Source organism: Vigna umbellata, chromosome 5 (genome assembly GCF_029865625.1).
Source record: "Vigna umbellata cultivar VRB3 chromosome 5, Vumbellata_1.0, whole genome shotgun sequence".
Lineage (NCBI taxonomy): Eukaryota > Viridiplantae > Streptophyta > Magnoliopsida > Fabales > Fabaceae > Vigna > Vigna umbellata.
Genome location: NC_142169.1, coordinates 20,449,668 through 20,466,101, shown reverse-complemented (window position 1 = coordinate 20,466,101; position 16,434 = coordinate 20,449,668). Strand labels below are relative to the sequence as shown.

Here is a 16,434-nt window from a genome sequence, read left to right as displayed (position 1 = left end):
TTTAGTTTCGTGTGTTGTTATAACAAAATTTTGCGATTTTAAATATTTTTTTGAAATATCAAATGTATTTGACTAAAACAATTAAATTAGTCTAAAATTAAAAAAAAAGTAATTTTAACTTTTACTAAAAATTTTAAAAAATAAAAAGATATTTAACCTCATCCATAATTTAACAAAGACTTTTGATAATTCTAAAAAAATTAATTAAAAATGATTATATCGATTATTTTTAAAATTTTAAAGACAAAATTGTATTCACATTTTGAACATGGAAGTGTATAGAGAAAGAGATATTGAGAATAAAAAGTGTGGGATTGTGTAACCTAAGTAAAATCTCCACAGTTTGATGGGAAACAAACTTGCGATTGTGTAAAACTTCATAGGACCAGGGGGTGCCCGCCACGGCTAACCGGAGTCAGACGCGAATATAAGCGAGAGACCCGCCGTTGTTTGTCGTTGTTGTCGTTTTCCTCTGAAACTGGCTTGTCTAAGGCAAGAGAAAGAGAAGAGAAAGAGGAAATTGGGTTGAGTTGAGAGAAGAAGATGATGGAGGTCTCGGTGGGTGGCAGCAGTGTCTCTGAGCTGAGTCCGGACGAGGAGAGGATCATGATCAAAGACATTGCTCTTGCTGCCCAGGCTAACAGCAAAGAAGGAGACACCTTCTTCTTAATCACTCAGAGGTTCTTCCTTCTTCTTTCCCTCACTTTTGCAACTGGCTACCCTAAATCACACCCAAAGTTCACACCTTTTCTGTTTTTTCTTAAATTATGCCAATGTTTCCTTCTGTTGGCAAAATGGAGTACCCCGAATTTTCTAGATCTTCCTCTTTCTTTGCCCTCGATTTTCTGACCTGATTTCACTCTATATAGTCATTGGAGTGGAATTTTTTGGGAGTTTCGGGATGGATTTTAAGTGAATATTGCAATAATCTTATACTGGTTTAATCTATTGAACAATGAAGATGATTCCTTGATTATAACTACCCGTAACCCTCAACACCCCTGTCCAATAAGAGGGGTGGGGGGAGAGAGTAATTTTACTGTGATAGTTGTTGTAACCATTCTCTAACAAAGATAATACTCTGACTGGGTTCTGTTAAATTATTTTTGTAAGAAAGTTGCATTTTGAATAATGGGAAAATGATAATACTCTGACTAGGTTGTATGAACCCATTTTCCATGACAATTTGATATCCGATAAGTATGTACTGTAAATCAATTTGCTTGGGGCAGGGTTATTGAGCTGGTTCAATTTTAACCTTATGAACTTAGGAGGTATTGGGTCAAGCAGTTTTTTGCTGCTGATTGTGCAACGAAGACTTATTCGAATCCCTTGGTTGCATTTTTGCTTGGACTTGCATTTTATCGTTGTAATGTAAACTTCAAGGACTAGGCTTTTATTCAGTTCAGTAAGTTGTTAAACCTGAGGCGGGGATGTTCTGTTGTTTGTGTGTATGAGTATGGCATATTACAGAAATGATAAATATTGCACCCCTCTGCAAAATATAGGTGTTACACTTAGTGCCTATACTCCAAACAATAAGAAACTGCTTCACTATATGAACCTTTCATACCAATGTTTCCCTAGGACGGGAAACAGTTTACTCCTAAGGAAATGAGCTACTTGGCTATTTAAAAGCAATTAAAGTTGAGCTGCTTCCAATGTTGATTTGCACGTAACAAACATCTCAGGACAAAAAACTGTGCGTGAAAAGAAAATAAATTTTAATACCTTTCTTCTTGACTGTTGGTGGAAACCCATAGAGACTGTTTCCTTTTTTTTTTCTTTCTTTTAATTAGTGACAATAACCTTGAAGCGGAAATGCTTTGTAGTTTGTCCTTTAATATTCATTTGTGGCTATAGACGGACTGGCTTAGTTTGAATGAATACCTCCACATTTATTTAATTATACAGAATTAGAAGGCAGTTGTTTCTGATAGTTTTTATGCAGATGGTGGCAATATTGGATTGAATATGTGAACCAAGACCAGTCAAACACTTCATATGATGGATCTTCCTTATCTGAACATGATCTAGCCAACTCAAGTGCTTTAAAGAGGCCAGCTGGTATTGATAATTCTGATTTGATTGATGATACTGTGTCAGAAGACTCTGGTATGGGTATTGAGATTCATGATACTCTTCTAGAAGGCCGTGACTATGTATTACTTCCCCAAGAAGTATGGGATCAATTATTTAGATGGTGAGATTGTCTACTTGTCACATAGGTCATATGTGGTTCTTCAAAAATGTGATAAGCGCCATACTGTATTTATGATTCTCTTTTTGAATTTCTTGATTCTCATGGTTTTTGAAGAATCTATAAATTGACACAAACTCAAAGATGACTAATCCCTTAACTGTGCTTTATGAGGTGCCTGAAAATTTCCCCCCTTCTTGACTAGGTATGGTGGTGGACCTACATTGGCAAGGAAAGTTATCAGTTCAGGTTTTTCCCAGACAGAATTGGCAGTAGAGGTGTATCCTTTGCGGCTTCAATTGCTTATGTTGCCAAAAAATGACCGTTTTGCTATAAGAATAAGCAAGAAGGTATGATGTGATAAAATATTAGTCATGATATTTGATAAATATATCTTTAGCATCCTTGTCATTCCTTTGCTAGTAAAATTCAGGTTGCATGCTATATCTGCCTTAGAGTTGAGATATTTTGAGCAGGAAACCATTGGACAGCTTCACAGAAAAGCTTGTGAAATATTTGATCTTCCGCCAGACCAAGTAAAGACTTCATCTTTCCTTCTTGATATTCTAATTTTTTTGAAAGCTTCTCTTTTTTTCTTTTATATTTAGCAAGTAGTGAGAAATAGCTACCTCTACTTTAGGTGTGTATATGGGATTACTATTCCCGTCGGAAGCATGCTTTGATGAATGACATGGACAAAACTCTCGATGATGCTAATTTACAAATGGACCAAGATGTAAGTCTTCACTAAGTTTTATATTGGAGTCTTCCTCTTGTTCATGCTTATACACTTCAATTTATCACTCCTGTTTTTCTTTTGACTATTGAAAACATTCATGCAGATTCTTGTTGAGGTCATCAACAATTCAAACAACACAAGTTTTGCTCAAGAAAACGGTTCTGCATTGAGGGAGGCAAACTTTGCTCTTGTGGAACCTCCAAAGTCGAGCTTATCAATTGCCGGTGGCTTATCTGCTAGCAAAGGTGCATCTAGAGGCTACAATGCAGACCTTTCTTCATCTCTAAACATAAATTCTCCACTCAGAGACATCGAAAACCCTTATGGAACCAGTGGTGTCACCACAAGAGGTTCATTTGGTGGTCTAACCGGGTTGCTGAATCTTGGCAATACCTGTTACATGAATAGTGCAATACAATGCCTTGTTCATACACCAGAATTTGCTAGATACTTCAGGGAAGACTATCACCGAGAGATAAATTGGCAAAATCCATTGGGCATGGTTGTAAGTATCATCTAAAAAGCTGTAAGCATGAACTTGTTTCCTCTTATTTATGTACTTTTATTAGGGATACTCTAAGAACAAGGATTTGGTTTAGAGGTAAAAGGTTATTTACAGAATTTGTTATGTGTGTGTATATATATGTATATGTATGTGTGCTTGTTTTGATACACCCATAAGTCCTACATTGCTTAAGAGTTGAGGTCAAAAGCAACTTATGTACACCTTGCTCCCTTAACAGACTCTAGGTTGGAACGTTGATAGTGATTGTGGGCAACAAAATAGAGGGTTGAAGGCTACTCTTGTTCTTAAACCACCATTGGTGGCTTGTTTTGATACCCATAAATCTCACATTGTTTAAGAGTCTAGATCAATTGTAACTCATATACACTTTCCTCACTAAGGAGATTTTTAAGGGACAAATTGTGATGGAGGCATTAAACTCCAAAGCGAATAATACTTCAAATGTAGTGATTGACTCGGTTGAATATAGTTAAAGACTATATATGAGATTAATGTCTTTTGGGTTGAATATACAAATAACCCATAGGTCCCAAGATTGGAACCTGACTTTGATACTATGTTGAATATAGTGAAAAATTATGTATGAAATTAATCTCCCGAGGGTACTCTATTTATAATAGAAGAAATATGAACTAAGCTCAAAATACGAATAAGGAATAATAACAAACTAACTAAAGATAAAAAATAAAGATAAGATCAAGATAATATATCTAACAGATTCTAGTGATGCTATGTCTGTAGACTTGAGGTCAGAACCATATATATGTATATATATGGGAAAGGTTCCTTAATTGAAGCCTCAATAGGGATGTCATCAGTCACCCTCAATATGGATGTTGTTGGCTTGGCCCAGGTTAGAGCATCATCAACTCAACAATTTTTTTTCAAAATGATGTTGATGAGGGTTTCTTTCAAGACAAAGTCAATTGTGGTTAATTTTTGGTCAACATCGTCTAGGTTATCTTTCAAGCCAAAGTCAATTGTTATTTTTCTAATGATGACAGAGGAAGCTTTCGACCCATGTTAGTGAGGGAATTTTTCAGTAGACATTATTCAAAAATTTGACCACAAAATAAACTTGATCAATGATGTTAAAAAAAATAACCTGGTCTCATATGTCATCCAAAATAATTGTGGTTGATTTCAATAATTAATAACCTTGACCAAAGAAAAACTTTAGTTCAAAATTTTTCAAGAAGCTCTGCCAAAAATAAACCTAGACCAGGTCGATTGATAGATATTGCCAATTGTTATTTATGAATTATTAAATATTGTTTAATGTTAAAATAATTTTTTGTATTTGGTCGTAATTGAAATAATCTATATAAACAATAAAATTAAAGTTCAATAAATTTGAATTGCTCTTTCTATACAAAACATTTGAAAAATGAAACAATTTGAATTGGAATTTTATTTTAATTTCCTTGGAATAGTGAAATTCCCTATTTCAATACATTGTAAGGGTAAGGTAGAGAGAATTTATGTCATATTTGGAGAGCATTGCTCTACGAATATAAGGGCCCCCCTAGTAATATTTTTAATCTTTTTCTATCAATAATATAGTCTTGATTTCTCTTGAGCTTGGGTTTTATCTATTGAGCTCTTGACCACTTGGTCTTCAGAGGTCTGATAGGAAATTCCTCACAGTAAATTCTGTAGGTTAGATATATTATAGTATTATTCTGTATATGGGCTTGGGTCCATCCCTATTTAATGCTTTGTGTGACATGTTATGTTCCTTATCTGTGCATATACGCACTAGAGGATTCTATCACATGATATATACCATTTCTCTATACAAAAAATTTCTCCCAACCCTCAATTATTTGCATCGGCTCATGTATAAGATACTAGTAATCAGCTTTCTCTCTCATGTAACTAACTCTCCACCATTCCACTACTTGGCAGAGTGTGGAGAGATGCTATACCTAAACCTTAGTTTTAGAGTTGAAGGCAAATTTTATAATTAATATGGCTTAAGTGCACTTTTTAATGCTTTCATTCGGTTTCAACTTGAATACCGTCCTCTTCCTATTTGTTCAAATTGAATTCTAGAGGGAAGAATGTATTCCCTCGGCCCCTAAAACTAGGAGGTCCATTAATGCATATATGCCTAGCCTAAGTCTAAGTCTTAACCTTGGGGAAAGAGTGTTCCTTTTTAAATATCTTATTTCTGTTGTTTAACTGACAAAGAAATGCCTTTTTTATTCCATTCTGTTTTTTGTTGAGCCTATTATTTTTGGTTATATTTCATGTTATTTTGAAGTCATGGTTATCAAACTCTCGAATTAACTCGTAAACTCTTGTACGAGTTTACGTTCCCAGACATGGCTTCCGAGTTAACTCGGAAGTAAACTCGTTTTCTGCGTAAACTCGGTAGAATCGACTGGGAAATTGGTAGGATCGTGTAGAATCACTCGCGATTCTGCGAGCTTGAAAGTTATATATTTAATGAAATGCATCAAAATTAATGACAATAATCTAAGTATTTATGTTTTACAATATTTATTTTTATGAACAATATAACTATAAATTTTATTTATGTAAAGTTATATAATTTTGTAAACTTATTTGAATTAAGATATTATTTATATAATTTTTTTTCATTTGAAGTAAACTCTTACGAGTTTACGAGTCGAGTTTACTCGACTCTCACGAGTTTACGTAAACTCTTGAATTTGATAACCTTGTTTGAAATGAAGCATATTTGACTCGTAGTCTATGGTAACGTATATGAAAATAATGGTCTCCATTGATACCATTTGGAATATGTGACAAGACACCTATTTGACTAGTATAAGGGAAAAAATGCTTTTTTTATTCTATTGTTCTGATATTCATTGAGGCTAGTATTTTGGGTTGTATTTCATGTTATTTTGAAATGAAGAATATTTGACTTGATGTCTACGGTAACATATATGAAAAGAATGGTCTTTGTTGATACCATTTAGAAGAGAGTTATTATCTTGGGTTGTCTTCATATTCATTGAATGCCTACATTTGGATTGAACATTTTGTGCATGACTGGGCCATCCTTCAATGACTTGGTTTGTTTAGGAAATGATTGTTTACCTTATGATAACTGATGTGTTATAATTATGAAGTATTGTTCTAAATGAAAGTTTTCACTTTGTAGGGTGAACTAGCCCTAGCATTTGGTGAGTTGCTTCGAAAGCTATGGGCACCTGGACGAACCCCAATTGCTCCTCGGCCCTTTAAAACAAAGCTTGTTCGCTTTGCTCCTCAGTTCAGTGGGCACAATCAACATGATTCTCAGGTTTGCTCGATAACTGAAATTTTGCCATCCAATTTCTATGTAGTCTGTGGTAATATTTATTATTTATTTTCAGGAGCTTTTGGCATTTCTTCTTGATGGTCTTCATGAAGACTTGAATCGAGTAAAACACAAACCATATATAAAGTCTCGAGATGCTGATGGTAGACCTGATGAAGAAGTGGCTGATGAATATTGGGCAAATCATATTTCTCGTAATGATTCCATAATTGTTGATGTATGCCAGGTAACTCAAACGAGTAATTAGTAAATTTTTTTACCGTGTCACTGTTAATGGCTTAGTATCAGCATGTCAGAAACAGCTTTAACTTGCATGGTTAACTGGAAATGCTGCATTGAATGCCATATAATAAATATTACTATAAATTCAGTCTGTCTAAGTATGATTTTTAACTGAAATTTTTGGTTTCTTTGTCATCACGACAATTCAACATGCGTGTGTGCCTGCACATGCAAATAGTATTACTATCTCCATGTTGCTAAATTAGATTTTCATTCAATTGGTAAATATCTTGTATCCTGAGACTGATTGTTGGCTGCTTGAATATTTGCTTACAGCTAATCTGAATCCTGCATATGAATCTTCTCCTGCCACTCAATCATATATCATCCCTTTTTGTAGCTGTATCTTTGTTACTTCTAGATATAATTTAAGGTCTCATTCTATCCATTCAGATAATCTTTCTTAGCATTCTGAAAATTTGATGTAGGTGTTGACACATCAACATCTTAGAAACTTTTCACGATTCTGTTATCTAGCTTTTTAAATTAAATACAATCGTACCCTAACAAACTCAATGATGTGTGTCGACATATCGACATATTTTTGTGGATTTGAGAAAGGTTCACCTTGCCTTGTCATTCATATTTTATTTGGATCTGTAGGGCTATCAACCGGTTGACATTCAGTCATGCTTGTTTTGTCCAAAATATCTAAGACATTTCTCTGTAAGATAACAATGCCTTCCTATGATTGAGCTTTCTTAATACAAAAAATGTACTTTAAGTTGCACAGTTCTTTGGTCTTCTAAAAGTGAGTGAACAAATGCTTTTTTAGGGAAATTTTAAGGACACCATTTCTAGTAATAACTATGCTGTTCACATACGCAGTTTGGTAAACACTTCCCAGGAGAAATTTGACAAAAGAGAACCGAATGATTTGCTTTACTTTGTTTCAACCCAAAGTCTTTTACAAAGTGACTAAATTTTCCAAACCAATCTCTTAGAAATTATTTTAATCCATACGAAAGATCGACACAATTTATGTACTAAGCCACACTTCTCTTCAGCAACACAATTTATTCCTTGTAAATCACTACTATAATTTTTCATGAAAAAAGACATTTTTAATATCTAATTAATGGAGATACTAGTGGCAAATGGCAACCATAGCAAGGAAAGGGCAGACATTTGTTATGTTGGGTGAAAATATATTACAATAATCTAGATCACATATTTGAGTGTAGCTTTAAAGCAATCATCTTCATCATTAGGCCCAACTTTAAAGGTTCAGGCCCATCAATATCCAATTGTCATTAAAAATAACAAAGTACATCTTGAATAATCATTAATAAAAGTTACAAAAATATTGAAATCCTAAATTTGACTGGTCTCCAAATGTCAGAGTGAATTAAGGTAAAAGAAGATAAAACACATTGTGAGATACTTCTAAGGAAAGAACTTCGACTGAGTTCAAAATTGACACAACTCACAAGACAAACTTGACAACTTATACAAACTTGAAACAAGTTGTCGCCACTTGGCAAGGTTAGGATGACCAAGTTGAGCATGAATTATAGGGAGAATCCATCACCAAACCAACATGTGCAAATATTTGTAGATGATAAAAATCATGAGACTAACATTTGATGCCAATCATCCATCCTAAACTTCGGTTTTGTACACGAACAAAATCTTTCGTAAATGCTATAATACAATCAAGGCAATGGGTGAGATGACTAAGGCGTAATAAGTTAAATGGAGAGTTAGACATAAAGAACATTATCAATATGTAGAAAAGGAAGAAGATGAATAGTTCTAACACCATGTGAGGTGGTTGTAGAGCCATTGGCCTTGGTAACATAAGGTAAATAACCGAAAGTAGACAAAGAAAAGAAAAAAAGATTTATTACTAATAATGTGTTTGGTGGCTCTTGAGTCTAAATCCCATGGGCCAAGAGAATTGGAGTGAGTGAGGTTAGCAAAGGACGTACTTGTGTGTGCAATATAAGGTAGTGGAACTAGAGTTCTAACAGTCCTTATATCATTTAGGAAGTTTGTTGAAGATAATAGGCTGTCCTGAATTATCAAATAAAGTGAGACCCTAATCAAATGGTTGCAATGGAGTAGCTTGGGAAACCACGACATATCAAAGAGGATGACCATGAAAGGCATAACACATGTCAATTTTGTGACCTAGCCTATGACAATGTTCATACTTGTGATGACCTTTGCTTGGCTTGCAAGGGCCACTGTGATCATCACACTGAGATACCAAAGCAGAAGAGTCATTAGAAGTTATTTAAATGGTTGACTTACTCGGCAAACGTAGTAGGATGGAACAAGCGGAAGTAGAGGTAGACACAACTAGGGACCCCAAAATTTAATCACGGACATGTGAATAATCAACAAGAAGCTCATGTCTGTCAAGCCAACAACATGAATAACTTTGATCATTGCTCTAGTTCTTGAGATGGTGGAGGCAGGAGATAATACCTTATTAAAGTCATGGTACCCAATATTTAGTCATTGTACCATCAAGACATTTGCGAGCAACAACATTTAGGATATCGATGAACACCATAAAGACATTGAGTATCATTGGTGTATAACAGTTTGGTCTCTTCCCAAACATTTGAATGTGTCATAAGCACGAAACACCATAAAGTAGTGGTGGTCATTGTTGAAGGGTGGGCCAGATCTGCCAGCACGAACGGCAGTGGCAAAAGTTAAGGAGGCATGTGGAGGCGCATCGGAGTTCTAATCGCGGCATGGTGGTTGCCAGACCAAATGACAGTGGCAGTACGGTGAAAAGTACTGTGTTGGCAGTATGATGACAGGACAAAACAAAGGTTGAGGCAGAAGCTGGGAGGTGGCGGCTGGAGCTAACATAAGAGTAAAGCTGGAAATTAAAAGGAACAATTTCTGCGAAAAAAATTTAGCATCAATGGAAAGACTGTTCACTAGGGAGGTAAAGAGTAAACCTAGGGTTAGATACCATGTTAAAATAAAAGAGAAGGAGACATAGGCTGAACCCTTAATTTGTATTGAGCACATAGAGTTATGTATGTATAAATAAAAAAATACAAAGAGATGGACTTAAATCCGTTACATCTAACAACTTGTTTGAAATGATCAAAATGAATTTTGGAGGGGGAATTTACAGGGAAGAAGGCATGGGGTTGTGGTGAATGTGTTGGGCATAAAAATAATGGTTTGGGCGACAAAAACAAGATACGAATAAAGGTTTACAGGATTATCATGACAATGATAATTATTCTTCTTTTGAGCATTTTGAACTTCACAAAAAGGGCTAGCTCATCTAGAGGGAGGGGTAATTATATGATAAGAGACAACATGGTGTTTTCTACTAGTGTAAATTATACTCTACATATCTGATTTATGTAAATTATACTCTTGTAGGCATCAATTTTCAATGATGCTAATTTTGGTCCATAATATCAACTTTGCTTTCCTGATTATCCATTAATAATTGTTTATGCATGATATACATTTACATTTTATGTGTCCTGCTCAAGTTCACTAACTTGGATATGTTTCTGATAATTCTTCATTTCACAGGGACAATACAAGTCAACTTTGGTTTGTCCAATTTGCAATAAAGTGTCTGTCACATTTGATCCTTTTATGTACCTTTCCCTGCCACTCCAATCCTCCACTGCCAGTAGAACCATGACAGTGACAGTCTTTGCTTGTGATGGGGCTGCCCTTCCATCTCCTTGTACAGTAACTGTCCCTAAGCAGGGACGAATCAAGGATCTCATCCAGGCACTTAGTAATGCCTGCTCATTGAAGCACAACGAGAGGCTATTGCTTGTGGAGGTACGCACCATCTAGAATATAACTTAAATGTATTTGTTGGAATTATTGCATATATTTTATTTTAATTGAGTGTGATATTGATGTGCTATTAACAGGTACGAAACCATTTGATCCATAGATATTTGGAAGATCCTGTTCATTTGTCTACTATTAAAGATGATGAGCGTCTTGCTGCTTACAAGATTCCAAAGACAGACAAGAACACAAAGTATCTCCAGTTGATACATCGCCGAAGAGAGCAGTATGTGTGATTTCTAAATTTACTTGATATGCTTACAATTGTATTTGCCAAAGAAGAGAGCAGTATGTGATTTCTAAATTTACATGATATGCTTACAGTTATATTTGATAAAGAATTGAACTTGCTTTGTCATATTAGTACCTTTAATGATGCTTACTTTTGTCTCCATGTGACTTGTCTTTTACTAGTTTTAGGATTTGGGAAAACAGTGTCATGTTTAATAACCACAATAAGGTATTTTGACTATTACATAGTGCTGATTCGATCCGATCTTGTCTATTTGGTGTAGATCCATTAATATTTAACTAGCAGTCGCGTGGCCATGATATCATGTCATATGGGCCTTAAAAAACCAAATTTAGCATAATTTTGTATGTTGTTTGTTACTCTGCTTTCTGATATATTGTTTGTAATTTTCTTAGGAGCAGTGACTCACATGTCATATCTGGATGGAAACCGTATGGAACACCTATTGTTTCATTGATTTCATGTGATGATACAGTCACAAGAGGTGATATACAAGTAATGGTTAATCGTATTCTTTCCCCTCTGCTAAGGAGAGGTGGTAATGTAGAACAAGCTACTAATTCTGAAGCGAGCATCCCAAAAACAGAACCTGATGAATGCAGTAATACTCATGATGCTGCATGTGCTGGCAACGTGGTGTCAAACTCATTAAATAAGGATTTTACCAATTCAAAGGCACCATCAATGCCAACACTACCTCTTCTCTTGGTTGGTGATAACAATGCTTGCATTGATCTTTCAATGGGCGAGGAGAAAGTGGTTAAACTGCCTCAATCATCTCCAAAAGTTTTAGTGTATATTGATTGGTCTCAGAAGCTTCTGGAGAAGTATGATACTCATCCAATTGAGAGTTTGCCTGAAGTTTTAAAATATGGGCCTGTAACCAAGAAAGCTCGTACTGAACCTCTCTCCTTGTACACCTGCTTGGAAGCTTTTCTGCGGGAAGAACCTCTGGTGCCTGAAGATATGTGGTTAGTTTATCACGCAGCTCATTTTGTTCTTCATATCTTTCTTAATCTTATTTAACAAGCATTGAATTGGAATGTGCATTAATAGTTGTGTGCTAGATCTGTAAATAACCCGTTTTAATTACATATTTCCTAAAAAGTTGACTACTTTGCACAACAAAAGCTGTTGGAGATCTCACATGGACTGTAAATATGACTAAATTATAATATATAAATGACTGCAAAGCTCACTTTAGAAGCTAATTTAATAAAGTTGAGTTATACTTAAAATTCATTTTCTAAAATGATATTAGAGCTTATCAAAGTCTATTCTAGTAAGTTTTGTTAGGCCTTGTGTCATCCACTATCAGGTCTTCTCTATTATTTGAGACGTTCAATCCTTGGCACGAGTGAGTGTAGTCGATGTGATCAAATTATAGGGCCATGATATTTTAACAACTTTTTGCCAACAGACGATGTGCCACTATTTTATTGGTCCGTATATTTGAAATGGATCAATCACAAGTTACCACATAGGTTGTTGTTAAAAAGTTGTCAAAAAAAGTTGTTAAAGAGACATTTTCCCAAATTATAATATATAAATGGTATGCTGGTTTTGTGAGATTGTGTTAGAGTTATAACCCACTTTAGAAACAATTGGATTTGACCACTAACGTGCTTCTTAGTTTGAAGGGTTATTTGTATTGTATTAAGAGTAAATGTAAATATTGATCAACAACATTGACTTTTCTAGCATGAGGTGCACTATCCTTTATTTGGTCACCGGGTGGAGCAGTTAATGTAGATTATGTTAGAGGAATTCTCATCTAGGTGTTTTCCATAACTTGTGTGGGTTATCTTCTAATATTTTCAAGTTATTATAGCTTAGATCTGAAATTGTGTTAAATTTATTCTGGAATTGGATTTTGAACTACATTAAGTGTTTTAAATACAATATTGTTCAAAAGGAATTTTCTGCATTCTGATTTATTGATTGTCTGATTTCTTTTATGCTTTCTTAATATACACTTGTTAAGACATAAGTGTGCATGGCAAACAACACACCAAGTGTTGTGTTAATTACCGACCAATTACTACTATAACTATAACTATAACTTTATGCAAGAATAAATTTGAAATTGAAAATTCTAAACAAATGACAAAGCAATTCAAAAGTAAATGCCAAGACATAACCATCCCTAGTTTTGAGGGGGAAATCAATGAGATGAAATAAAGATCACCATGTGAGTTGATCTTCTCTTAGTTCTTCTCTAAGCCTTAAATCTGTAAAATTTAATAGCAAAACAGCCCATAATTTTGCTTAAAAATGCTTATTAAAATAACTCAACCTCCCAGGAATTTCGAAAGACAGTTAACTAGAAAAAAGGAAACATGAATCAAACATTTAAGTATGCTCAAAACCTTTGTCCATATCTGTGAAACACAAGGACTTAAGAAACACATCTATGGATGAGAAACCAGACCGAAACTATGGGTTATCAAAGCCCTGCTTCTCTTTATCATTTTTTTTTGCAGTACATTTCTTTTGAAAACATTTTTGCTTAGCGAGCTCCTCCTTAATATGAGCTATAACTCGGCCTTTATAATCTGGCTCTCTTTTTGACCGAAAAAAATACTACTAAAGAAAATCTGCGAAAAACTCTAAGCATGAAATCATTGGAACACCCAATTAAGAAACTGTTTTTAGCTGTACGGTGCAGTCTTTATTTGTATTCTTAGTGTTATTTCACTCAAGCTGTCTTCATGGTAATTTCAACCTTATAATAAAGGAATTTTCATACTAGTCTCTTTGTATTTGAATCGTTCACATGGTTTACGTGCTTGATCTTGTATTGCAACAAAAATCTGACTCGAAGCAAAAGTTTGTTACTACTGCAGAAATAGTTCTTGCATTAAACGTTTCTCTATTTACATATATAAATTCATACTTTAATGGCAGTGGCTAATGTTAAATTTATCTAAATCTGATATAGGTACTGTCCCAAATGCAAAGAGAGACGACAAGCTAGCAAGAAGCTTGATTTGTGGAGGCTCCCAGAGGTTTTGGTCATTCATTTGAAGAGGTTTTCATACAGCAGGTCAATGAAGCATAAACTGGAGACTTTTGTCAACTTTCCCATTCATGATTTTGATTTAACTAATTACATAGCCAACAAAAACAACTCTCGCCGGCAACTGTACGAACTGTATGCCCTCACAAATCATTATGGTAGCATGGGTAGCGGGCATTACACTGCACATATCAAGGTATACTCTGAAATTTCAATCCATTGAAGTTGTTTTGATTTCTAGTCTATGGTTCAGCACCTAGAATGCTCTTTCCTTTCAGCAATGTTGCAGCCTGATTCATATTTTTGTAATGTGCAGCTTTTAGATGAGAACAGGTGGTACAATTTTGATGACAGCCACATAACACTGATAAGTGAAGATGAGGTTAACACTGCTGCTGCCTATGTTCTATTTTACCGGAGGGTGAAGACTGAGGAAGCAGCCATTAGCAATGGAGCCTAGTCTTTCATGTTGGAAGTTTAATGTATAATATGAAGTAGATCTCATGCTTTACTATTTCAGAAAAATTCCGGTAAAAGGTAGGTGAACAATTTCAAATGTATGGCTTAAATTAGGGGATTTTGATTTACTGTATGAAAGGCATCAACCTGTTGATACAAGAGTGTATGTAATCAATAATTTCTATTTTATAACACATTATAAGAGAAAAATGGTCTTAACAAAATTGAATATTTGTATTTGTAAAGAAAAAGTCAGGGTGAAAGATTCTGAAGGATAATATTAAATGAGTGTCAAAAGTATCATTGTATTTTTGTGTTTCTTTTGGGGAGGGGAAGTGGAAGTTGAATTTTGGACAACCTTTGGTTCGAGGAAAAGTGTTTTGTTCACTTGTTCAAAGTATTTGTACTGTTATTAGGCATTTCCGTAGCTGAATATAATTAGTGACACCATAAATATAAAGATGGAGTGATTGATTGTGGCATTGAAAGCAAGTTTTCTCCATTTCAATGCAAAAGCATAAAGAGAAGGTGTTGGATTTACGCAATAGTCTTTCTTTTCACACGTACAGATCTTGTCCTTAAAACTTGTAATTATTTACTTCAGACTTACATACACGGCTGTTTCGCCCTGCAACTTTAAACTGCACTTCTAATTTTCAAAAATAATTTTAGGATTATATTTTTCTTCATGAAGAATTTTTTGTTTATCGAATTTAAAATTTGATAAAATATTTTTCAAAAACTTTGTTGGATTTTAAAATTCTATGAAGAAAACAAAAAAAATTTCATCAAATTTTAGAATTTTCTTTTATCGAATTTTAAAATTGGATAAAAAAAATTCTGAAAGATTTTTTGAATTATAAAAGATAGTTTTGAAATTTTAAAATTTTTTAAAGGTAAAGAATGAAATAATTGAAAATATAGGATGAAACAGCCTACATACACTAAGTAAAATTAAACATGTTCTGGTATATAAGTTGTACGTTTAGATGAGTTTCTTCTAAACAACTTTTAAAAAAGAAAAGAATAAAATTGTCTTATTTTCATGCACAATAAAATAAACTTAAATAAATTATATAAGAAAAGTTTAAATAATTAATTTATGTATGAATTAATTTTAGTTTATGAAAAACATAAACTTAGTATTTTCCCTTTTTTTAGTAAGTGGTGATGGAGAAATTCTTGAAACAGTGAGGTATAAATTTCGCAGCAGTACAAAGTTGATTTTTATTTATTAAAAGTTTTGATTTCATTAAACATGCCAAACACTTTAATTACTCTTTGAAAGCTAGAAGTTAGTTACAGATTTATCATTTGGTCCCTCACTGAGAAAAACTGCCACAAAAATCTTTATTATTATTATTATTTATAAAGATAATATAATTAATCCAAACCAAACCAAAATCACAATTTCAAAATATTCTTTTTTTTTTCCTTTCTTTTGTTGTCATCAGCATCATCTTTCTCTACCATAATCTGTTCCACTGTCATGCACGCACATCGAGCTCTTATCTTGTCTGTCTCAATTCTCAATCATGAAACCTGTTCAATATCAAAAGCAAGACATGCATTTGATTTAACAAATACAAATAACTTGTTTGGAACATATTTTTATGCTTGAAAATTATTCCAAACTTTTTTGGATGAACTTGCTACTTAAAATAAAAAGATTAGCTTTGGCAAGTCAAACACAATAAAATTAGGTAAACCATGTGTTAATGCTATATTACAGTTCAACCCGTGAAAAAAAAAATGAAGAAACAAATTTTTACTTGAAAACAAATAATATATTAGTCTTACAAAAACCTTTTTAAGAATTTAGTCTATTGTTTTACACCAATTCTAAACCTTAACGCTATCAAAATT

At 33.9% G+C, this 16,434-nt stretch overlaps 1 protein-coding gene across 1 annotated transcript; it reads left to right on the top strand.

Annotated features, from left to right (window-relative positions):
- Positions 1-321: 321 nt before the first annotated feature.
- UBP5 (ubiquitin-specific protease 5) lies at positions 322-14,762 on the top strand. Its single transcript, XM_047309194.2, has 13 exons — positions 322-680; positions 1,952-2,203; positions 2,406-2,550; positions 2,677-2,736; positions 2,841-2,936; positions 3,043-3,444; positions 6,602-6,742; positions 6,816-6,986; positions 10,562-10,822; positions 10,918-11,063; positions 11,486-12,061; positions 14,032-14,305; positions 14,426-14,762. Exons 1-13 carry the CDS (start codon positions 544-546, stop codon positions 14,567-14,569), a joined length of 2,805 nt encoding a protein of 934 aa, XP_047165150.1. The 5' UTR covers positions 322-543; the 3' UTR covers positions 14,570-14,762.
- The last annotated feature ends 1,672 nt before the right edge of the window (positions 14,763-16,434 follow it).

What these genes read in the sequence shown, in the direction of transcription:
- UBP5 (XM_047309194.2), top strand. Translation starts at nt 544, where the DNA reads ATGATGGAGGTCTCGGTGGGTGGCAGCAGTGTCTCTGAGCTGAGTCCG. An exon ending in AAAATCCATTGGGCATGGTT is followed by an intron (nt 3,445 to 6,601) that starts GTAAGTATCATC and finishes TTCACTTTGTAG; the next exon opens with GGTGAACTAGCCCTAGCATT. An exon ending in ATTACACTGCACATATCAAG is followed by an intron (nt 14,306 to 14,425) that starts GTATACTCTGAA and finishes TGTAATGTGCAG; the next exon opens with CTTTTAGATGAGAACAGGTG.